The 23859-nt window shown below is 42.6% G+C and overlaps 1 protein-coding gene across 2 annotated transcripts in view; it reads left to right on the top strand.

The window, feature by feature from the left end:
- LOC111143881 (DDB1 and CUL4 associated factor 1) overlaps positions 1-22195 on the top strand; it is a 75203-nt gene extending 53008 nt beyond the window's left edge. Inside the window, exons 23-25 of one of the 2 annotated variants that reach the window (XM_022497896.1) lie at positions 11687-11695; positions 17252-17504; positions 21782-22195. In XM_022497896.1, coding sequence (XP_022353604.1) covers positions 11687-11695; positions 17252-17504; positions 21782-21840 — 321 coding nt within the window. In that variant the 3' untranslated portion in view covers positions 21841-22195. The remainder of the gene's footprint in view (positions 1-11686; positions 11696-17251; positions 17505-21781) is intronic. The other variant, XM_022497897.1, reaches the window with a different exon arrangement.
- Positions 22196-23859: the final 1664 nt, after the last annotated feature.

Genomic DNA, 23859 nt, shown 5'->3' with positions numbered 1-23859 from the left:
ATGAGGAGCCCCCATATTCTCAGGATCAGTACAAAACCAAAAAGTCAGCCTGCTGAGATGGGTCCTAGAAATGGCTTAAGCTTTATAAAGGTCTGGTTTGCATTTTCTCAGTTTTATGGTGTAGTCTCTTTTCATAGTAATGGATTTGTAAGTAAAGATTTTGACACTTTTGGAAATTAAACATTTATTAAATGTGGGTAGATAGTATGTCTCACAGAATCTTAGTCTTTTTTTCATAGAGGATTTTAAGTTACAGTCATATTCTAGGTGCTTGCCTATGTGGTGTGTCAGTATCCGTTCTGAGGAGTTTCTTAAACTTCTGACTTTCAGCAGATCTTTCCTGTCAACTGGGGTCACACCACATTCTCTATGCATAAAGCTCCTATAAACATCCATGTATAGGCTTTTCTGTGGACATAAATTTCAACTCCTTTGGGTAAATACTAAGGAGTGCTGTTGCTAGATTGTATGGGATGAGTTATATTCAATTTCTTAAGAAAATGACAAGCTTTCTGCCAAAGAGGCTATATATTTTGAATTTTTACCATCAGTAAATAAGAATTCTTGTTGTTTCACATCCTTACCAGCATTTGGTGTTATCAGTGTTTTGGATTTTGGACATTCTAATAGGTATGTAGTAGTATATATCACTATTTAATTAAATTTAAAAATTAATAGACATTCCTTTAGTTGAACAGTCTCTACACATGACCAAAATGTGTCATTTGATTTTTTTGGAGTAGGCAAGAACTAAGGTCTTTCAGTTTTATGAGCCTGCTACAAATGTTTTCTGAAAATGATTTAACTGAACCTGTTGACACCCTTCCTGATGGCTGGTACAAGACCAAAAGGAAGGAGACTTTCTCCACAGTCCTTCTGGGCTCCTCCCCCATTTCAGGAAGCTTCTTTCTAAGTGAAAGGCTCTGTTGTTATTTTAATTTGCATCTCCCGCTGGCTTATCTTGTGGAGCATCTTTCCACATGCTTATTTGCCATTTATAGGTCTTCTTTGGTGAAGTGTCAAAGCCATTGGCTTCTTTTTAAATTAGGTTGCTTGTGTTTTTGTTGAGCTTTAAGAGTTCTTTGAATACTTTGGCTAATAGTATTTTATATGATATGTTATTTTCAAATATTTCCTCTTAGTTTGTGGCTTATCTTCTCATTCTCTTGACTGTGTCTTTCACAGAGCAGAAGTTTTTATCTTCATGAAGTCCAGCTAATCAATTATTTCTTTCATGATTGTACCTTTGAGGTTGCATCTATAAAGTCTTCAAACTCAGGGTCATCTAGATTTTCTCCTGTTATTTAGGAGTTTTGTACTTTTGCATTTCACACTTAGGTCTGTGATTCTTACTGAGTTAATTTTTCTGAAGGGTGTAAGGTCTGTGTCTAGATTTATGTATTCTTTTTTTTTTTTTTTTTTTTTTTTTTGCTTATAAATGTCTAGTTTAGGGGCGCCTGGGTGGCTCAGTGGGTTAAAGCCTCTGCCTTTGGCTCAGGTCATGATCCCAGAGTTCTGGGATTGAGCCACGCATCGGGCTCTCTGCTCAGCGGGGAGCCTGCCTCCCGCCCCCTGTCTCTCTGCCTGCTTCTCTGCCTACTTGTGATCTCTGTCTGTCAAATAAATAAATAAAATCTTTAAAAAAAATATGTCCAGTTTAAATACCATTTGTTGAAGACTTTTTTCCCATTGTACTGCCCCTGCTCTTTTGTTGAGGATCATTTGACTATTTGGGGTGGTGGAGGAGGGCAGGAGGAGAGGGAGAGAATCTTAAGCAGGCTCCATGCCCCACGTAGAGCCCAATAGATGGCTCTATCCCACAACCCTGAGATGACTTGAGCTGAAATCAAGAGTTGGAGGCTTGACTGACTGAGCCACCCAGGTACCCTCAAATGACTATTTTTATGTGGATTTATTTCTAGGCTCTCTACTGTTCTGTTGATCCTGTCTGTATTCTAAAATACCTCACTGACTCAGTTACTGTCACTTTATAGTAAGTTTTGAAGTTGTGTAATGCCAGTCCTCCAACTTTGTTCTCCTTCACTATTGTGTTGACTGTTCTGGGTTGTTTTCTTCTCCATATAAACTTTTTTTTTTTTTTAAGATTATTTATTTATTTATTTGGTAGAAGAGACACAGTTGAGAAAGGGAACACAAGCAGGTGGAGTGGGAGAGGGAGAAGCAGGCTTCCCGCTGAACAGAGAGCCCGATGCAGGGCTCGATCCCAGGACCCTGGGATCATGACCTGAGGTGAAGGCAGACATCTAATGACTGAGCCACCCAGGTGCCCCTCCATATAAACTTTTTTTTTTTAATATTTTATTTATTATTTATTTGACAGAGATCATAAGCAGGCAGAGAGGCAGGCAGAGAGAGAGGAGGAAGCAGGCTCCCTGCTGAGCAGAGAGCCCGATGCGGGGCTCGATCCCAGGACCCTGAGATCATGACCTGAGCCGAAGGCAGTGGCTTAACCCACTGAGCCACCCAGGCGCCCCCCATATAAACTTTTGAATCAGTTTGTTGATATCTGCAACATAGCTGCTGGGATTTTGAATGGGAGTGCCTTATATTTATTTATAGATCAGTTTAGGAAGATCTGACATCTTGACAGTATTGAGTCTTCCTGTCCATGAACATGGACTCTCTTCATTTATTTAGTTCTCTGATTTCTTTCATCAGAGTAATACAGTTTTCCTCCTACAGATCTTTTACATATTTTGTTACGTTTTACCTAAGTATTAAATTTTGAGAGGTGGGGCTAATGTAAGTGATACTGTGTTTTTAATTTTAGTTTCCACTTGTTCATTGCTCGGGTGTAGGAAAGCTGTTAAATAGGAAAGATTGTGAATTACTTTTGTGTCCTGCAGCACTTGCTGTAATTGTTTAATTCAGTTTTCAGTATCAGTTCTTTGGGATTTTCTACATAGTCATATCATCTGCAAACATTGACTGTTTTATTTCTTCTTTCCTAGTCTGTACCCTTTTCCTCCCTCTTCTTACCTATTGTATTAACTAGGACTTCCAGTATGATGTTGAAAAGTAGTGATCTTGATTCTGATCTTAGCAGGAAAGTTCTCAGTTTCTCACCATTAAGTATGGTATTAGCTGTGGTTTCTTAACAGTCCGTTATCTGGTTGAAGAAAGCTCCCCTCCATTCCAGTTTTACTCAGAGTTTTCAGTTATGGGTGTTGGGTTTTGTTAGTCTTTTTCTGAATCTGTTGATGCGATCTTTTTTCTATAGCCTGTTGAAGTAATGAATTACATTAATTGATTTTAAAATGTGAACCATCCTTGCGTAGCTATAATACATCCTATTTGGTTGTGGTGTATAATTCTTTCTATACAGTGTGCAATATGATTTGCTAATATTTCTTTGAGGATTTTTACATCTGTGTTCATGAAAGAGGTTGGACTGTAGTTTTCATTTCTTGTGCAGTAGTCCCCCCTCGTCCCTTCCAGACCCCCATTTGTAGTTTCACTTTCTGTGGTTTCACTTTCCATTGTTTCAGTTACCTGCAGTCAACTCCAGTTTGGAAACAGGTGACCCTCTTTCTGATGTATGGTCAGAAGGTCAGTAATAGCCTGCATCACAGTGCCTCATTCACCTCATTGCGTCTTACCATGTAGGCATTTTATCGTCTCACATCGTCACAAGAATACAATCAGATTTTGAAAGAGAGACCATATTCACATAAGTTACTAATTTCTTACTGTGCCTAATTTATAAACTAAACTTTATCATAGGCATGCATGTTTAGCAAAAACAACATACATGTAGGATTTGGTACTATCCTTATTTTCAGGCATCCACTGGGGTGGGTGTCTTGGAACATATCCCTGTTGGATAAGGAGGGGGTTACTACTATAATGTCTTTGGGGTTGGTATTAGGATAATGCTGGACTCATATGATGAATCAGAAAGTATTTTATCTGCTTCTGTCTTCTAGAAGAGATTTTAGAGAATTGGTATACTTTTTTATGTTTAGTAGAATTCATCAGTGAACCCATGTGAGCCTGGTGCTTTCTGTTTTGGAAGGTTATTAATTATTGATTAAATTTCTTTAATAGCTAAACGCCTATTCAGATCATCTGTGCATTTTAGAAAATGGTGTCTGTCTTTCAAGGAGTGGTCTGTTTCATCTAGGTTATCAAATTTGTGGGCATACAGTTATTCATAGATTCTTTTTTTTTTTTTTTTTAAGATTTTATTTATTTATTTGACAGACAGAGTTCACAAGTAGGCCTCTAGAGAGGCAGGCAGAGAGAGAGGAAGGGAAGCAGACTCCCTGCTAAGCAGAGAGCCCAATGTGGGGCTCAATACCAGGAACCTGGGACCATGACCCGAGCTGAAGGCAGAGGCTTTAACCCACTGAGCCACCGAGGCACCCCTCATAGAATTCTTTTATCATTTTTTTATTTAAAGATTTAATTAATTAGTTTTTTTGAGAGAGAGGGAGAGTGCTCATGTGTGAGCAGGGAGAAGGGTAGTGGAATGTGGAGCCCAATGTGGAGCTTGGTTCCATGACCCTGAGATCATGACCTGAGCTGAGAGGCCAAGCTCAGCTCAACTGACTGAGCCACCAGGTGCCCCAGAATTCTTTTACCTTTTTATTGTCCATGGGGTCTATACTGATGTGTCCTCTCTTTCATTTCTGATGTTAGTAATTTGTGTCCTCTTTTTTTTCTTAGCCTGGTTAGAGGCTTATCAATTTTATCGTCTTTTTTTTTTTCTTTAAACATTTTATTTATTTATTTGAGAGAGAGCAAGAGAGCTTGAGCAGGGGAGGGGCAGAGGGAGAGGGAGAAGCAGGATCTGCACTGAGCAGGGAGCCTGCACTGAGCAGGGAGCCAGGACCCTGGGATCACGACCTGAGCCCCCCAGTTGCCCCTAATTTTATCAGTCTTTTTAAAGAACCAGCTTTGACTGCATTGATTTCTCTATTAATTTCCTGTTTTCAATTTCATTGATATCTACTCTTGATTTCTATTCTTCTCTTCTGCTTGCTTTGGATTTGATTTGCTCTTCTATTTCTAGTTTTCTAAGGTGGAAGCTTAGCTTAGACAAGCTATTCTTGTCTAATAATATGCATTCAGTACTGTAATTTTCCCTCTATGCACTAGTTGCACTGCACCCCACAGATTTTATAAGTGTGTGTTCATTTTCATTTAGTTCAAAGCATTTTTTGAGATTTCTTTGACTCATGCTATTCAGAAGTGTGTTTTTTAATCTCCAAGTATTTGGGGTTTGCTAACTATACTTCTGTTACTAGTTTTTAGTTTAATGCCATTGTGGTCTGAGAGCAAATATTATATGATTTCTATTTTAAATTTGTTAAGGTGTGCTTCATGGCCCAGAATGTGTCTATCTTGGTGAACATTTCATGTGAGTTTGAGAAGAATGTGTATCTTGGCTTTTTAAATTCATGTTAGCATGGTATCTCTTTCTCCATGCATTTATTTTTGGAATGTATGTGTGTTTTTATTTAAAGTGGGTTTCTAGTGCACAACATGTGGTTGGTTGGGTCTTGTTTCTTTCTTCTTTTTTTTTTTTAAACAATTTATTTATTTATTTGACAGAGATCACAAGTAGGCAGAGAGGCGGGCAGAGAGAGAGAGAGGAGGAAGCAGGCTCCTTGCTGAGCAGAGAGCCCGATGTGGGGCTCGATCCCAGGACCCTGAGATCATGACCTGAGCCGAAGACAGAGGCTTTAACCCACTGAGCCACCCAAGCGCCCCTGGGTCTTGCTTCTTGATCCACATGGATAATGTCTTTTAATTGATGTGTTTGGAGTGTTGACATTCCCAGTGATTATTGGTATAGTTGGCTTCATTTCTGTACTTGTTACTGATTTCTCTTTGTTGCCCTCGTTTTTTGTTCCTGTTTTTGTCTGCTACTCTTTATAGTGTTTTGTGGTTTTAATTGAGCATTTTTCTAGGTTTCGACTCTCTTCTTTGTTGGCATATTAGTTATACTTTTTTTAGTGGTTCTCCTAGAGGTTGCTATATATATACCTTTACATGTAATCCAAGTCCACTTTCAGATGACACTACCTCTTTCGGTAGTACAAGTACCTTAATATAGAATAATCCTAATTTTTCTCTCCTTTCCCTTGTTTTATTGCTGTCCTTCATTATATTTATTTATAAGCATACATAAGCATATGTGTGTATATATATACACAAACACACATAATCTTATATAGTCACACGTTATTGGTGTTATTTTGGATAAACTGTTATTATCTTGTACAAAGATCCATTAAGAAAAGTAGGGGCACGTGGGTGGCTCAGTTGGTTACGCATCTGCCTTTGGCTCAGGTCCTGATCTTAGGGTCCTGGGATTGAGCCTGAGTCCAGCTCCCTGCTCAGCAGGAGTCTGCTTCTCCCTTTCCCTTTTGCCCCTCCCTTCTGCTCCTGCTTACACCCACACTCGCTCTTTCCTCTCTAAATACATACATACATACATACATTCCTAAAAAAGAAGAAAAATAAAACGTTTATTTGACCTTTACTTTTTCCTTCTCCACTGCTCTTCTTTTATGTAGATTGGAGTTTCTGACCTTGATCATTATCCTTCCCTCTGAAGAATTTCTTTTAACATTTCTTGCAAGATAGGTCCATTGGCAACAAATGCCCTCAATTTTTGTTTGTCTGAAGAAGAGTTGATTTCTCCACTTTTGAAGGATACTTTCACGGGACAAGATTATGAAATTCTAGGTTGGTGGTTTTTGTCTATCAACATTTTAAGTATTTCACTTCCCTCTCTCCTTGCTTGCATGGTTTCTGAGGAGATGTGTGGTACAATTTGTTTTATCTTTTTTACCTCTGTAGGTAAGGTCTTTTCCCCCTCTGGCTGCATAAGGATTTTTTTTAATCTTTGATTTTCTGTAGTTTGAAAATGATGTACGGGCATTTAACTTACTCAGTGTTCTTAGAGCTTCCTGGATCTGTGGTGTGGTGTCTGACTTTAATTTTGGCAAAATTTTCAGTCATCATTGATTCAAATATTTCTTCTTCTTCTCCTCCTCCTCCTCCTTCTTTTTCTTCCTCTTCTTCTTCTTTTAGAGAGGGCGGGGGAAAGAGAGAGGGAGAGAGAATCTTTTTTTTTTAAAAGATTTTTTTATTTATTTGACAGAGAGAGAGGTCACAAGTAGGCAGAGAGGCAGGCAGGCGGGGAGTGGGGAAGCAGGCTCCCTGCTGAGCAGAGAGCCCGATGTGGGGCTCGATCCCAGGACCCTGAGATCATGACCTGAGCTGAAGGCAGAGGCTTAACCCACTGAGCCAACCAGGTGCCCCAGACAGAGAGAATCTTAACCAGGCTCCATGGCCCAGTGGAGCTCAACGTGAGGCTTGATCCAACAATCCTGAGATGATGACCTAGCTAGTATCAGGACTCTGAGGCTTAACTGACTGAGCCACCAAGTTGCCCCCAAATATGTCTTCCATTCTTTTTTTCTCTTCCTTCTAGAATTCCTGTTATGAGTGTGTTATACCTTTTGTACTTATCCCACAATTCTTGGATATTTGTTCTGTTTTTCAGTCTTTGTTCTCTCTGCTTTTCAGTTCTGGTGGTGTCTTTTGAGATATCCTCACACTCTGAGATTCTTTTCTTAGCTACGTACAGTCTACTAATAAAGCCCATCAAAGCCATTCTTCATTTCTGTCACAGTGGTTTTTTCTTTTTTTTAAGATTTTATTTATTTATTTGACAGAGATCACAGAGAGGCAGGCAGGGGCGGCGGGTGGGGGTGGGGTGGGAAGCAGGCTCCCTGCTGAGCAGAGAGCCCGATGCGGGGCTCGATCCCAGGACCCTGGGATCATGACCTGAGCTGAAGGCAGAGGCTTTAACCCACTGAGCCACCCACGCACCCCTGTCACAGTGTTTTTAGTTGATGGTATTTCTTTTTGGTTCTTTCTTCAGATTTCCATGTCTCTGTTCCTGTTGCCTTTCTCTTCTTGCATGCTGTCCAGTTTATTCATTAGAGAGCTCCCTTAGCGTCTTGACCATGGTTGTCTTAAATTCCTGGTCTAATAACTCTTGCCATATCTAGGGCTGTGTCCAGGGCTTGCTCTGTCTCTTCAGACTGTGTGTTTTTCCCTTTTAGTAGGTCTTGTAATTTTTTTCCCCGAAGATTTTATTTTTAAGCAATCTCTACACCCAGTGTGTGTATGATGACTGGGGTTCAAACTCACAACCCAGAGATCAAGAGTCATGTGCTCCTATGACTAAGCCAGGCAGGTGCCTGTGATTTTTTTCTTGATAGCTGGATATGATGTGCTGGATAAAAAGAACTGTCAGTTGGCCTTTAGTAATGTGGTGGCAAGGTGTGGGAGAAGGGAAGTGTTTTAGTGAGTCTGTACCTCTGTGCTATGAACTTCCTACATGGTTCTGAGTTTTTTCCATCCCTTTTTAGAGGGACAGGGTGGCTAGAGTGGACTGGAGTTGTGTGTTTTCCTTCCCCCAGGTCAGTTAGGCTCTGATAATGTCCCAGCAGGTTAGGGTCTGGGTAAATAGTTTCTTCTGAGAGGAGGCCTTGTTAAGAAGAACAGAATGCTCTGATGTATTTCAAAATGATCCCCCCTCCACCGACCTTCTGTGGGAAGCCCAAGGGGATTTTTCTCAGATATTCACTGTGAGATCCTGGTCAAGTTCCTAGAGGTCAAACTCACAAAAGTGTGGGGGCCCTGATGACTGGGTCCCCAAGGAGCTTTTCTCTCTCAAGATTTATCCTCAGAATTGTGTCTAGCAATTTGTGAGTTCATAGTTCAGGTTTCCCAGCCTTGGCACTGGTACCTATGGAGGTTTATCCTTTTGGGTTTATGCTCTGACTAGTTACAATTTTCTGCATTTTCTTGTTGGTGTCTCCAGTTTTGGGGGCACTGGTGTCCCAGTGACCCCACCTCTCTGTCAAATCTAAAAAGAGTTGTTGACTTTTCAGTTTGTTCAGTGTTTTAAGGGTGGTGACTTTCAGCTCACATGCCACACTGGAAACCAGAAGCAGTACCATGGTTTTTTGAATGCTGTATTTATTCAAAAGGACAGTTAGGCTCTAGAGTTCAAAACCACTTCACCTGGGGCGCCTGGGTGGCTCAGTCAGTTAAGTGTCTGCCTTCGGCTCAGGTCATGATTGCAGCATCCTGGGATTGAGCCCCACATTAGGCTCCCCACTCCATGGGGACCCTGCTTCTCCCTCTCCCTCTGCCTGCTGCTCCGCCTGCTTATATTCTGTCAAATAAATAAATAAAATCTTAACACCCCCCCCCCAAAAAAAAAACCCCAACAGAACACTTCATCCAGTGTTTCTAGGTGTTCCCTAGTGTGTAAGGGGTTTGATGTTAATGCTTTCCAGTGCACGGCTTAGAGGGTCCTCAGTGATCTCTTTGGTTCATGGGTGGCAGGAGCTTGTATTGTTTAAAGCTCATGTGAGTTCTGAGATACGGGTAAAAGGGAGAGTTCTGCAGAAGGATACTTGAGAATTTTTTTTTTTTAACTAGGCTCCACACCTAGCATGGAGCCCAGTGTGGGGCTTGAACTCACAACCCTGAGTTCAAGTCCTGAGCTGAAATCAAGAGTTGGACACTTAACCAACTGAGCCACCCAGGTGCTCTTTGAGATCTTTGGTTTATTCGTGACATGGATCTTCATATTTTCTTGAGTGCTGTACTGTTTAACTTGTACATGTTGGTAGTGTTTCTTGATAGCAGAGCTTATAAGTGGTATTAGATCCTCCAAATGTCATGTGGTTGCCCTGGTTTGGTTTCTTAATAGTGTCTGTTCTTTTATTCTTGTGGCCTTTTGTTACCTTAGTCACTCCACTCCCTTAATGCACACTCTTTTCCACTATAGCTGTCATGAAACATGATGTACTTTATCCTTGAACAGATAGAGAACATGATGTTGTTGAACTATTTGTCAGTATATTACAGTGGTACAGACCATCTTGTCCTCTGGCTTCATTCATCGCTACCCTTGTCACTTGTAGATCATTACCACCTATCAGTTGTCTCAGGCTTCTTGGATGTTACATGTTGTACTGTAAATCTGAAGCAAGAATTGGGTTTAAGTTATTTATCAGCACCATTATTCCTACCCTCCTATATCCTTGCAGTTTATGAGGGAGTGGAAATAATAGTCTTGAGACTGTGACCTGTGGTCCAGTCCATGTGGTACCCATTGTCTTTGAGGAGGAGATCAGGAAAGGAGAATCTGGCATTGCCCTAGACACCTTGGGATCTGGAGGGCTGCTGTTCTTGGGGTCAGCCTCATTCTTCTTGCAGACATGAAGTGATGAGAGGTGAATTTTCTCATGACTGGCTATGGAAGTAAGAGACAACCGTAAAGGAACAACTTAAGAGCAAGGACTTCTTGATTCTTCTCCTGTGCTTCTGTTTAACTTTCCTTTTGGAGAGGTTAAACAGAGATTAGAAAGGGGCGTGGGTACCGTATTTGTTAGGACTTCTATATTTGTGGTGCAGGAAGGAAAAATAGAGACTTTCTTGTCATGGACAGCCGAAGTCAAGAGGGGCGGGCTCAAGAGAGCCCTATCGAGTGGTCCTAGGACCCAGTCCATGGAAGAGCCTAAAAGCTTCTAGCTGGGAGGGAACTAGGTGTCTTTGTAGGCAATGTAGGTAAGTTAGCATTGCTTCTGGATTTCAAGGCTTTTTTCATTACATACTGACACCACTGTACTTAGGGATTATCTGGTGCATTTCATATTTAAAGGATCTCCTTAGAGAACTGGTTTTACTCTTAAGCCCTTGGCATTTTGATTTTGATTTAGAGGTGTTTTAGTGGGACATACCACATCTGTCTAAGCACATTTCCTTCGTATTCTGATTTCTGTTGATTCACACATCCTCCTGGAACCTTGCAGTAGTGTTTGCAATATTTACTATCTCCATTAGATTTCTCTCTTCCCTGTGCCAGCTTGATTTTATTTTTAACTTACTTTCCTTTGTGTGCTTCACCTAATTTTAAAATTAGAGACTTAATTTTCTTACAAGTCATTTGCCATTCAAAGTTTTGTCCTAGTCTAGATATCTGCTCTCAGGTCTTCTCAGATGTCCCAGGTATGACTTATACGGCTCAGGGATGCTAGCACCTGTGACTGACACCTTTGAATTTGCCTTTTCACCTTAGCAAAATAAAATTAGAAGTATGAATGGTCAGCTGCCACCTGATGAAATGGTCCAGTATAAAGTGCCTATATAAATATATATTTATTTAGAAAGCTTTATTGAGATATAATTTATATACCCCAAAAATGGTTGTCTTTTACCCTTATGTTTCAATAAGTTTGGAGATTAATAAGAAGGGATGAATGGAATCAACATATTGTTGAATGAAGACATATATGATGTATTTGACATCCATAAATATTTGGTTCCTAAGGTTGCTAGTTCTCCAGCCTTGAGGTGTTTGATGAAGGCAGAGATAAGCCAGTCACTTATCAAAGCTCATATTATCCATTGGAATTTTGGTATCTGTAGGAAAATTATAAAACCAAAGATTAGTTAATTTGATCATTATTCATAGATTTTGAAAAGGCAGTACATTTCAGCTAATTATAGTTAACCTTAAATTTAAAAAGCAAAAACAAGGGAATAATGCTCTCTTTTCTCCACTCCATTTTGGAATCTGGGACACACTGTGTGCTGTGCTTCCTGTGTGTTCTCCACTGCCTAGAAGCGGATGGTAAGAATCTTTTCTGATTATACACCTGCTGTAAGCCTGGACATTGATTCCTGAAAGGTCTTTTTCTCCCCCCTAAATTTTTTTTTTAACTTTTTTAAAAAAAGATTTTATTTATTTATTTGATAGAGGAGAGAGAGATCACAAGTAGGCAGAGAGGCAGGCAGAGAGAGAGGAAAAACAGGCTCCCTGCTGAGCAGAGAGCCTGACGCAGAGCTTGATCCCAGGACCCTGAGATCATAAGGCAGAGGCCTAACCCACTGAGCCATCCAGGCGCCCCCTTCCCGTCCCCCCTAAATTTTTAAGGTATCTCTGAGTTAGATTCTGTGAGGAGAAAATCACAAGTGTTTATGACTCTGAAATGAGCCTTTTAATGATTGTTAACACCAGAAACAAGTGTCAGAAGGAGAAGCAGGAGTTTACCTTTTATAAAATATGACATGTTGAATGAATTGTCAAGAGAGTATGCTTAGGTTTTATTATTTATTTAAAATATTTATTGAGAGAGCACAAACGGGGGGGCGGCAGCAGGCAGAGGAAGAGGGAGAAGCAGGCCCTCCACCGAGCAGGGAGCCCTGTGTGGGGCTTGAACTCAGGACCCTGGGATCATGACCTGAGCTGAAGGCAGACGCTCAACTGATTGAGCCATCCAGGTGCCCTTAGGCTCAGGTTTTAGTGTTTGCAAATTCTTTCAGTTTTTGTTTGTCCTGGAAGCTTTTAATCTCTCCTTCTATTTTCAATGATTAGGCTCAGGTTTTAATTACATTTTTATAAAGCTATCATAGTTTTTAGATTAACAGTTCTTAAAGCATGACCAGAGGTTTGTTTTTCTAAGAGGTTGGTTGTATTTTTGAAGGTAATATAAGCTAGAAGCTATTTCTCTTGAAAATGAGACATGTATTCAAGAAGACTTTTGAATGGTCTAGAAACAAATGCCCTAATTAAAAAAATCAAATTATTTAAGTCCTAGAGAACAAGACAGTTGGATGTAGCAGAGAAGGTCAGTGGAGTACCTGGAATCAGCTTTTTCATTCTGTCATTGGGAGTCTGTGGCTAGGGTATATTACAGAAAAGGAGAACCAGAAGGTATTCAGAGGACATCTTTTTTTTTTTTTTTTTTTTAAAGATTTTATTTATTTATTTGACAGAGATCACAAGTAGGCAGAGAGGCAGGCAGAGAGAGAGAGAAGGGGAAGCAGGCTCCCCGCTGCGCAGAGAGCCCGATGCAGGGCTTGATCCCAGGACCTTAGGATCATGACCTGAGCTGAAGGCAGAGGCTTTAACCCACTGAGCCACCCAGGCGCCCCAGTCAGAGGGCATCTTCATTAGGGTTGCCTTCACAGTTCCTGGGCAAACTTTCTGAAATTCACCTGGGTGAGCTTCATAGAAAGGTTGGTTCTGTCAGCCTGGACCCTGGGTGTGGTTTAGGAATATTTTGGAAAACTTTTTCCCAGGTGCTTCTGATGATCACATCTGAGTAGGAGCCACTGATTGAATTAAATCACCTCTTTAACAAGAAATTGAGTTTCACGGAAGTTGGCATTAGATCAGTAAATAGTGCTTCTGCTGTATTTCTGGAATATGGGCCATGTTGATGGAGCTCCTGGGGTTTTGGATCTGGAAATGGATAAGGCCATAGAGAGCTGGAGAGACTGGAGACGAGGAAGAGAAGGGAGAATGTGTGTGAGGAGGGAGCATTCAGTGAGTGTAATGGGAGTGGACAGGGGGGAGTCCTGGGGACCTTACATTTGTGGGAAAGAGTAGTGAACTGGCTATGAAGCCACTGGAGTGGAAGAAGTGAAAGATATGTGAGATTTTCACTTGGTAACTGGGAGAAGTATAGAAAAGTTACTGGATTTAGTGGTGCTTTGAGTTCAGTTTTAGAATTAAGAGATTTTAAGTTTCTGTGGTACAAATGGGTGGAGCCGTCTGAGAGTTGGATGGGAAGTGCTTAGGTTTGGGCAGCCTGGCCCTCCTCAGAGAAGAGGAGAAGCTGGTGGGGAGAAGCGTGAAGGTGGGTGTGTGGGAGGTGTGGTTGGGTGGCTGAGGTAATTACATCCGGAGAGGACTGTGGCTCAGAGCATGAGTGGAAGGTTGGCTTCCTACTCAGACCAGGGTTAAGTAAGGTTTAGATGTGGAGATGGGACCAGAGGGCAGCTGAGGGAGCTCATGCCAGTTGACTTCTCTGTATAGGAGGGGAGTGGGTTGGTTAACCCCAAATCAGGGCTTTGGGGCTTTGGACAACCATGAAATTGACTTAGCAGTGGAATTGGGAAGAGTTTTGGTATTCTTCCTGTAGGAGTATTTATTAGAAGTTCAAAACATCCTGGCCCTGAGTTCCTCTAATTCTGTTTCCAAGGCCTTAAAGTCTTAGATAATTTTTTAAAACCCCATAATATTCCTAGATCTAAAACTTTATTTAAATGTTGTTGGAGATGATTCTGGATTTTAGCAAGATTTTTTTTTCATTAAGTAATCATTTCTAGTTTTTTTTTTTTTTAAACCACTGTTTGACTACTCCTTAAATCTTTAGATATGAAAGGAAGGGGTTCATGTTGCCAATCAGGTACTTAAACCAGCAAAGAATCCTCCTAAAATTACTTCCTAGACTCTCTTCTGAGTTCAGCTACAGAATTAGACCCTACAGTATTTTGTTTTCCCTCCCTCCCTCCTTTTTTCTTTCTTTCAAGTTTTTTTTTTTTCTTTTTTTCTTTAAATCTGAGAGAGAGAGCACTACTGGAGGGAGGGACAGAGGGAGAGGGAGAAGCAGAATCCCTACTGAGCAGGGAGCCCAATGGGGAGCTTAGTCCCAGGACCCTGAGATCATGACCTGAGCTGAGGGCAGATGCCCAACCAACTGAGCCACCCAGGCGCCCCAGATTGTATAGTACTTTGGACAGATCTTGTGAGCGCGTTTTATGATTCAGGCTTCAGATTTAAAATTTAGAAAGTAAGTTTATGGCCATATCCATGTGTAACAAAATACATGTTAAACCAGTATTGATCATTAACCAGAGAGTTTAAATGATGGAGTGATATATTTTACTTGAGATTCAGGTAGAGCCTCCCCTTCCTACTCATTTCCCTTACCTTGTCATGGTCACATAAATTCTCATGGTCTTCTAGGACGAATATATATAAACTATTTCTTCTACTACAAAATTAAGTAAAGGTTTTGAATTTGTAGTCTTCTGGAAGAATTTGGAACGTTATCTGTAGTTCAGAGCTCAGACCCTGATTGACCTATTTTTCTAGGATTGCTTTTTTTTTTTTTTTTAAAGATTTTATTTATTTAGTTGACAGAGAGAGATCACAAGCAGGCAGAGAGGCAGGCAGAGAGAGAGGAGGAAGCAGGCTCCCTGCTGAGCAGAGAGCCAGATGTGGGGCTTGATCCCAGGACCCTGGGATCATGACCTGAGCTGAAGGCAGAGGCTTAACCCACTGAGCCACCCAGGCGCCCCTAGGATTGCTTTTGATTTAGGACCTTCTTTGCATTTCTCCTGCATCCGGTAGCCTTTGATGTTTTTAGAAATGAAAAAGAATGGTTTTCTTAAATCTGTTGGCTAAGAGATGTCTGTTTGGACCATGTAACCTGTTACATACCTACTCAACTGTGGACCTTTAAGAGTTATGGGACATTGAAAATTTATGTTAATTGCCCAGGTTCTCATGCCATGTAATTGGCAGAGCTAGGATTCGAACCCAGGCGTGTTTGATCCCAAAGCCTGGGCATTTTCTCCTGTCCCATTCTTTAAATAATGCCATATGTGCAGTCAGTAACTATATATTAATTTCAGGATCAAAACTAAAAATAAAAAAGTTATGTCATCTTAAATTCTAAATGAATAATTATATTATCCCATAGAGGCTTAAGAAACACAAGGCTTTGGATACTTTTTTCTTTAATGTACTCGTTTTTAACTGTGGTACTTTATTAATGGATTAGAACTAATTTTGGTCAAGGCCATGAAAATATGCCTGGAAAAAAGAGGCAAAAATTGTAATCTGGTAAGCACTTTGGATTTTTCCCTGAATCTTGACCCTTCTCCCTTTTTCCAATATTTGTATGAGCTGATGAGCCTGTAGGAGTTAAGACAGACTGTGTCTCAGTTTGTCGTTACTGCCTCCGAGCACTGTTAACGCCTTTCCGGTAGGTGAATGCTTAGTAGCCGTCTGTATGGAGGAGATAATGTGGCCTAGGCCGTAGAACAGTGGTCTCAGGTGTTATATGTGTTCTCATATTCAAGCATGTGCAAGCTCTGGTCTAGACCATAGACACATTTGTACAAGTCTTAGGTTTACTGAGTAAAGGGGTTAGTCTTTCCCATGTAGCTGCTGGAAATTGTTAAAAAGTCTTAAGTCAAACAGCATATCAAAAAGTCTCTAATGGGTGGTTTCCAAAATTATCAAAAGTCCATAAAGGCATGGCTACTCTAATAAACATGAGTGTACTTTATATGATAGCTGATGAACACTCGTGGTCAAATAAGGACAAAATTTTAGGTTTTATGTGATTGGTGTGCAGCAACACTTAAAAATGTATTTTACGCTTTTTTTTTTTTTTTTTTTGTATACGTTGGGCTTGTTCTTTCTTGACTTTCATTAGGCTGATGTTTTAAATGAATTTTAGATTTTATTGTTGCAGGAATTAGAATCCTTTTGCTACTCGCAAGGTTGACACTTGGTGTTCAAGCACAAGGAAAAGTGAATGATGATCACATTTACTTGGGAACACCTGTTATCCTTATCAAAACAGAGGGGTCTTTATTTCCTTTCAAGCAGGAAAGAACATAATTTGGATTCTAGTGCAAAGTTGAAATTTGTGGCAGAGGCTAGAATGTACCCTTTCAAAGCCCAGGGTACCCAGAGCCAGTAATATATTTCATTAGTTTTTTTGGTAGTTTTCCTGATTTTGGAAAGATCTCTTAAGAATGGAGGGAAGGACGGTTTCTCTAGCATACTTTGTGTGTGTTTTCGTGTGTGTGGCTTGTAACAGAAATTGTAGATATCTGTTATGTTCTGTATTACACAGTTTGTTGGACATTTAGATCATTGGATACTTATGATAGGGCTGTTAGAGGTTTACTCACTTCCTTGGTTATAAGATGAAGGGCAAGACCTTGAAGGGCTTTGGAGCTGACTCAGCAGCTGTTCTTCCTCTGTCTTGTTAAAGCATTGCTTTTTTGTTCCAGTGGCCCAACTGATTTCACTTGGCTTGGTTGATGAAGAAGAGAGAAGAGCTCCCTTGGTTTTATTAGTTATTTAGGAATCTAAAATATTGATGGCTGAGACATCTGTGAATGAATTTTGTGTTTTCTTGGATAAGGATTGTGTGACCAGTAATGCCTTTGTGGAGTGACCAGTAATCCTTGTCTGAGATGTGCTTTGAGTATCTTGAGGAACTTGGGTCTGTCTCGGTCTTCATTAGATTACCTAGGTTATCACTCTTTACTGACAGTTTCTCCCCAGTCCTTTGGGAAGAAGGAAAAGACTTCCCATGCGGCCCACATGGGTTAGGTCTCTGTGTTTTTCCTAATGGACCTCATGCTCTCTTACCAGGAAGAGGAAGAACAGGAGGAAGAAGATGATGATGAAGATGACGACGACACTGATGACCTAGATGAGCTTGACACTGACCAGTTGCTGGAGGCGGAGTTGGAGGAGGATGACAACAACGAGAACGCAGGGGAGGATGGGGACAATGACTTTTCTCCCTCTGATGAGGAGCTAGCAAACCTTCTAGAGGAGGGAGAGGATGGGGAGGATGAAGACTCTGATGCAGACGAGGAAGTGGAACTGATCCTGGGGGACAGTAAGTCTAGGGCCGACCCTGAGGCTCAGCCTTGGCACCCAGGGGAAGGTCCCTTCCCTATACCCTCCCAGCAGGCAAGCCCCAATAGGGTTCTGTGCCCCATATCTGTAGGTTCACCACTCTGGCCCCTTGAAAAAAAGCAGTTTCACATCTCTGTTCCTCTGCTCTCTCACCAGACTGTGTTACTAAAAGGCTGTTATCTCATCTTTAAAATAGAGGTTGGCAAACTTTTTCTGTAAAGGTTGGACAGTTAAATATTTTACGCTTTGTGGGCCATATGTGTCTCTTGTAACGCCTCAGCTCTGCTGTTACGATGTCAAAGCAGCCAGAGACCAGGTGTAAGTTAGTGATCATGGCTGTGCCTTAGAAATAAAACTTTACTTACAAGAATGCATGGTAGGCTTGGTTTGGCCCGTGGGCCGCAGTTTGTTGACTCCTGTTTCAGAGGATTAGCCTTAGAATGGGAGGCCAAAGGTAGTTCTTCCTGAGGGGCAGAGCTGGAACGGGCAGCTGCTTACCGGGTGCTGTGCCTGGTCCTTTCTAAAGTTACAAAGTAAAAGCCCTCTTGTGGAGGAGTCTTTTCCTGTGTTTTTGCCTGAGGCCTCTTAAAGGCCAGGTGACAAACGTTTCTCTTTGGCTTGTTTTGTCATCCTTGCTTCCTCTAAATTATGAAGTACAAGCTCTAATTTTTCTAGTAATTTCCCTTTAGGACAGGTTTCTGAGGTCAGGTTTTCTCCTGACTGTGCTAACAAATCCTGAATAAGCCAGCTACAAGTTCTAAGAGTCTTCTGGCTCCGCAGTTACATTCTGCCCACTTCAAGAGCATCTGTCTGGCAGCATCACAGATGTATGTCACTGTTGACAGACGTGTGCTTGCTGTGGTCCTGGTTCTTGTGCTGCCCTAACTGGGGAGTAATCCCTTTGATCCCCAGCCACTTTCATTTAGCTAACCAGGCCAGTGTGCTCACAGCTGTGGCAGGTATGATGCCTAACATGGTAGCCAGTAACTGCATGTGGCCATTATTATTTACATTAAAAATTCATGTCCTTATTTCATGTCCACATTTGACATATTTGGTAGCCGTGTGTGGTTACCATATTGAACAGCACATTTGATATAGAACATTGATATAGAACATTTGGTAAAGAACATTTAAATGCAATTCATTTACAGGATTTCTTTGTGCTGGCCTAGGCCCACCTTATGCCAAGCCTCTTCATTGTAGAACTTGGTTTTTATAATCACTGGTGTTTGGCGGTAGGAGGAGGAGTGTGCGCACACATGCGTGTGGTATCAGAAGGTGGGCGACAGTACTTCTTTAAGCCTTTGTGTAAAACATTCTGTTCCATAGTGACCCAAATGCATTTTCTTTGGGATAAATCGTGTATGTGCTTGTAGCCCTTGTCCTGAAGGCAGGACATCTTAGGGGAGACTTTTCTTAAATAGGTCCTCTTGCCAAAGTTGTGTACTGAGGAAGCTCTGTGCAGGCTGTGCCTTCTGTCTGTTCATCCGCTGCTTACCAGCTTCCACACTTGGGGTTGAGGTGATTCAGTGGGGGAGGACTTGCCTTGTCCTAGCCGTGGTCAGAGAGCCAGGGCAGAGGGATTAAGGGCAAGGCCACATATGACAGTATCAAGAGTAAAGGGGCAGTTTTTACTGACCATTTTTGTCATCTGTGAATAGGGCCATGTGGGGTACAAGTTCTGTTTCCTTCCAAGTAGCAAGGTAGGCCGGGAGAGCTACTGGTGCTGGTTTGCCTGGTATGAGAGTAGCACCAACTTTTTTATTCTTAATTTGAATATCAAGCCACTAAATTTGTATTTGGCCTGTAAAATTACTGCCTCCTTTAACTGTTCAGGAAATTCCTTCTTTTAGGCCTAAGAGGTACTGGGAAAACCATAATTCATTAGCAATGAGGATATGCCTTTATTGTGGTAGGAATATTTATGATGTGAAAATGCCCTAATAGTTGACAACTTGAGGACTTTTCAGCTTGGGCTCTAGAACTGAGGTGGCGATGGCAGAGGTGGCACGAATAGCGTGTCTTGCACTGCTGTTTGAGAGCGGCCTCCAGAAGCTTACATCAGAGCAGGCAGAGGGAAATTTTCTGTACCCTTGGTTTGCTGATATTTTGCTTCAGTAATCATCTAGGCCATTAGCTCTTAACCTTTCTGAGCTTATGGAGCCTTGTAGGATGTGATGAGAGTCCCTGAGACTATAGAAGACCACTCCTCTGTGCCACCCCATAAACTGTGCAAGGCCCTGGGTCCCATAGAGACCCAGTGATTGGTTGCAGATGCAGAATCCCAGCCCTAGGAAGAGAAAACACCTTGACCCTGAGGTCTTTTGTGTGTTCTCTGTTCCAGTCAGTTCTACCGTCCCCAAAGCCTGGATGTTACAGAGCAGCAGGTTAAACATTGTAGGGATTGGTTGTTGCCTTTGCCTCAAAGGCCTTTCAGGAGAGGTCCTGACTAGGGTCTGGGATCCGGTCTCTTCAACACTTGATGATGCGGAAAGGCTGAGGAAGGTAGAGAGAGAGGAGCCCTGTGACCACCAAGTGGGAGTCTGTGCCCAGGCCCTGAAAGTCTTCTCAAACACTGCACCCGACAGTTGTTTATGTAAAGATTGTGTCCCTGTCCTCTTCCAGCGGCATTTATACTCTGTACATATGATGCAGAGTTGTTAAGACTCTTAGCAGCTGCACAGCTGGTGGCCAGGTCTCAGGCCAGTGGTGTGCATTGTGAATCTCAGATTGCAGGAGCACTCGGGGAGTCTCTGGAGGTCTGCCACGGCCCAGGACACCGCGCCGGGCTTGGCTTTGGCGGGGCCGGACCCTACCTTTCCCTGTTGGCAGTTCCTTCTGGCGGTCTTGCAGCAAGGACGTTGATGACGCTGTTCAGCTCAGCTCATCAGGTGTTCCTTCTCCCCACTCCTCACCAGCAGTCAGGCTGTGCTTGTGCCCTTTTACACCCAGAAGCACTTTTTCCAGACCTGTCTTTTGTTTATGTTCAAGACTTTCCTGTATCACAGCCATGTGGTCGTTGATTTTCCTTTATCCACTTCAGTTTTCTTTGTGAAGGGGATTATAGTGAACGAAAGAAGGCTTGGGAATATGGGTGGTTCTTGCCTCAGCTTTCCTGAGAGTCGATTCTCTGGTGCCTGGGAGAGGCTGATGGGGAGTGCTGTAGAACCACTGGTGTCCCTCTCCGATGGGAGGCTCACACACAGCCTGGGGGCTCAGTCTGTCTGCCCACTTCCTTGGAGACCTTGTTAAAATGGTTTCGCAGCTTCCTGAGCTGTCATCAAAAGGGGGCACCAAGACCTTTCCCTTATCTTCGCTTGGCAAATACCAGCATCCTTAGGAGCTAGGTAACTATGTTTCTCTCCAGTTTTGATCAGCCAGACATAGTATACCTCATTTTGAAGGTTCCTTTGCCTAGTTTCATTCCTCAATAGATCCTTCCAGAGGTGTTACTTAATGTGGTCTATTCACTGCCTGAAAAGGCAGATGGTCCAGCAGAGGGCTTCTCCTGTGCAGGAGACATGGTGCCACCTTCTAGGAGGTCCTGGCTGCTCCCTGCTGGCCTCCGTCCTCAAGTTTCTAGGTACTTGTCCTCTGTTACTGCCACACGCTGGTCTCTTCCTTTTTGGGAACTTGTTCCCCACTGATTATATTCAGAGGCATAAATCCTGGGTTGACAGCCTCTGCCTTTATGAGGTCTTCTGATAAGAGTGTTGTTGAGGAGTTTAAAAGAAATCTCATTCTTGCTTGGGCTCAGCCTGCCTTTTTAGTGGCCCTGGGGTGGGTGGGTGGGTGTGTGTGTGTGTGTGTGTGTGTGTGTGTGTGTGTGTGTGTGTGTGTGGTGTGTGTGTGTATGTGCGCGCACACGCGCATGCGGGACCCAGGCAGGCCTGTGTGCCCGTCCCGGAAGAATGTGAAGGGCGTGAGGCCGAAGGGCTGCAGAGGTTTACTCGTTTCTCCCTCAGCTCTGCCCCTTCAGCGCCCCCCAATTAGGAAGAACCTCTAGAAGGCAGAGGGCATTGCATCCAGGCCCTGTGAAAGGTGCAGGAGCAACAGGTCCCAGGCATGGCCACTGTTGCCAACAAGTATATTCTCCAGAGCCAGCTCCAAGGAGTTAATTGGTGTGTTTTCTTTTTCCTGGAAATGGGTGATTAACTTTGCTCAGGTCTAAATGTATATATATGTAGGGGCTTCCTTCCTGAAAGCTTCCTCTAAGCCTGGTGCATAACCTCGTCTCTCCCTCTTACCTTTCAGCGGACAGCTCTGACAACTCTGATTTGGAAGATGACATCATCTTATCTCTGAATGAGTGAGGAGCCATCACCATGTGGAAGACATTCTTGACAGGCGAGAAACTGAGATGAATTGAGAACACCTTCCTTTCCCTTTATCTCCCAGGGCTGGCTTTTAAGGAACTGCATGCCCTGCATTCAGAGGATTATGGCTTAGAGAGCCTCACTGGAATCTGAGGGTCCTTCTAAAACAATAACAACCACAAAAAAGACAACTGGGGTTAGGCCCTATTCTGCTTCCCCCTTCTCCTAGGACGGACAGCTCTTTCCTCAAGGGGAAAAAAAAAAAAAAAAATGTCTCTGGGGTTATTTCACAATATATTTTCTTTGTATAAGGTTCTTTACTTAAAGAACAAGAAATAGTTTTTTATAAAATTTGAAAAGAAAAAAAAAAAACAAAAACAAAAACAAAACACCAGGCATTTATAACTGAGGGTTTGAACTTATATCCACCAGGTCTCTTGTCCCTGCACTTCATTTTCTATGGAAGAAAATGATGTCTAAAGAACAATATAGAGGCATTTTTACATACGTATTTAAATGAAAAGGAAAATCGTGGTTTCTTAAATTGATAAGGATTAAGAATATTTTATTATAAATATAATATATGATTTTTTAACCTGTTCTGTTGCCTCACATGCTGTCAGGTTAAGTGGTTTTCCTTCGTGCCAGAGGTGGGGAGGAAGGCAGTGCTTATTTGCTGAGTAAATGCCTAGATTCACCCACCTTCATGGTTTGGGGGCAGCAAGGTCGTTGTGGATACTGGTTTTGTGGAGTTGAGGATATAAGTTCACTCCCTCTCTTTTTCTTTGTGATTGTTTTTCAAAAATTTTTTTCTTCCCTTTCTCCCCAATGTGGAAATTACAAATCAAAGGCCTTTTTCTTTAATGTAAAGTGTATTTATTTAAAAAAAATACAAAATAAACTACAAGTCTGTCTTTGTTTATGGCCTTTCCCTGTTCTCTTTTACCAAGGAGTGGTGGTCCCTTACCCTGCAGCTCTAGCCAGCTGGTGGAGAAGAGGCCTTCTGAGAGAGGAGTCCAGGATGGTGGGAACTCATTCTGCCCAAATAAAGCACTCTGAGGAGAAAAGTAGCTCAGTCACAGTGTCTAACCCTGGTCTGCTGCCCTCCCCCGAGGGAGTATCGGGTCAGTGCCCGAGAAGCACGCTGGGGTAGTGGAGGAGGTGTTCGGGCATGGTCCCCTGTGGACACATCTGTCTGTCCCGGTTTCTGACTTAAGAAGGCAGCTCTGCAGTACAGATTTGGCAGAGCTGGGGAGTTGTGGAGGAACATGCTGGCAAAGCTGAGGAGTGGCCACCGCTGTAGTTGGTTGGGTGACCGTCATTACGGTTTCCTCAAGGGAGAGTTAACAGTGCATGAGAGCTGTCCTTCCCACTGGGCAGTTTGGGGCAGTGGGGGCTCAGGCAGGCTGCGCGTAGAGACTGGGCTCTGGCCTCCAAAATCAGCCTGCGGTCGTGGAACTGGGGTACTGCTGGGGGAGTGCCACGTGCTCTGACCTTTTCACTTAACCCACCTCGCCCTGCTTTTTTCCCACAACGAAGAGGAGACCATAGTCTCCTCCTTTGAGTTGCCCAAATAACAGCTTCTTGGTTTCTGTTGTGTAGTCATCAAGTAGCTAGAGACTTTTCTCCCTTTGGCGAGAGGAGAGGGGACAAATCCAGTTGTGAAGTAAACAAGACAAGGCGGCTGAAACTCACCAGGGGCTGGCAAAGCCCTGCTGGGCTCGGAGCACCATACAGTTGGTCACATACTGAAGTGGGCTTGTGTCACACAGGTAGCTCTCGGTCCTTTAGAGAACAGAGGGCTCAGCCCTTAATGCTGCTTTGTGCCTCAGCTTAAATGGGCCGCCGATACCCAGCGTGGAGTAGCCTGGGCTGCTGGTGCTGGATGCATCAAAGGGAAGCCAGTTAAAAGTCATGAAGTGAGAACGCTATTCTAGTCGTGAACTCAGCTGAGCCGCTGGCGGCCCCCCCCCCCCCCGACTCTACCAGCAGCTCTTGGGAGTGCCGCAGGTCTCT

This window comes from Enhydra lutris, unplaced genomic scaffold (genome assembly GCF_002288905.1).
Source record: "Enhydra lutris kenyoni isolate GAN:26980312 unplaced genomic scaffold, ASM228890v2 scaffoldscaffold10, whole genome shotgun sequence".
In the NCBI taxonomy this organism is placed as follows: Eukaryota; Metazoa; Chordata; class Mammalia; order Carnivora; family Mustelidae; genus Enhydra; species Enhydra lutris.
Note: the sequence above shows the minus strand (reverse complement) of the source record. Positions and strands in the feature narration are given on the sequence as shown.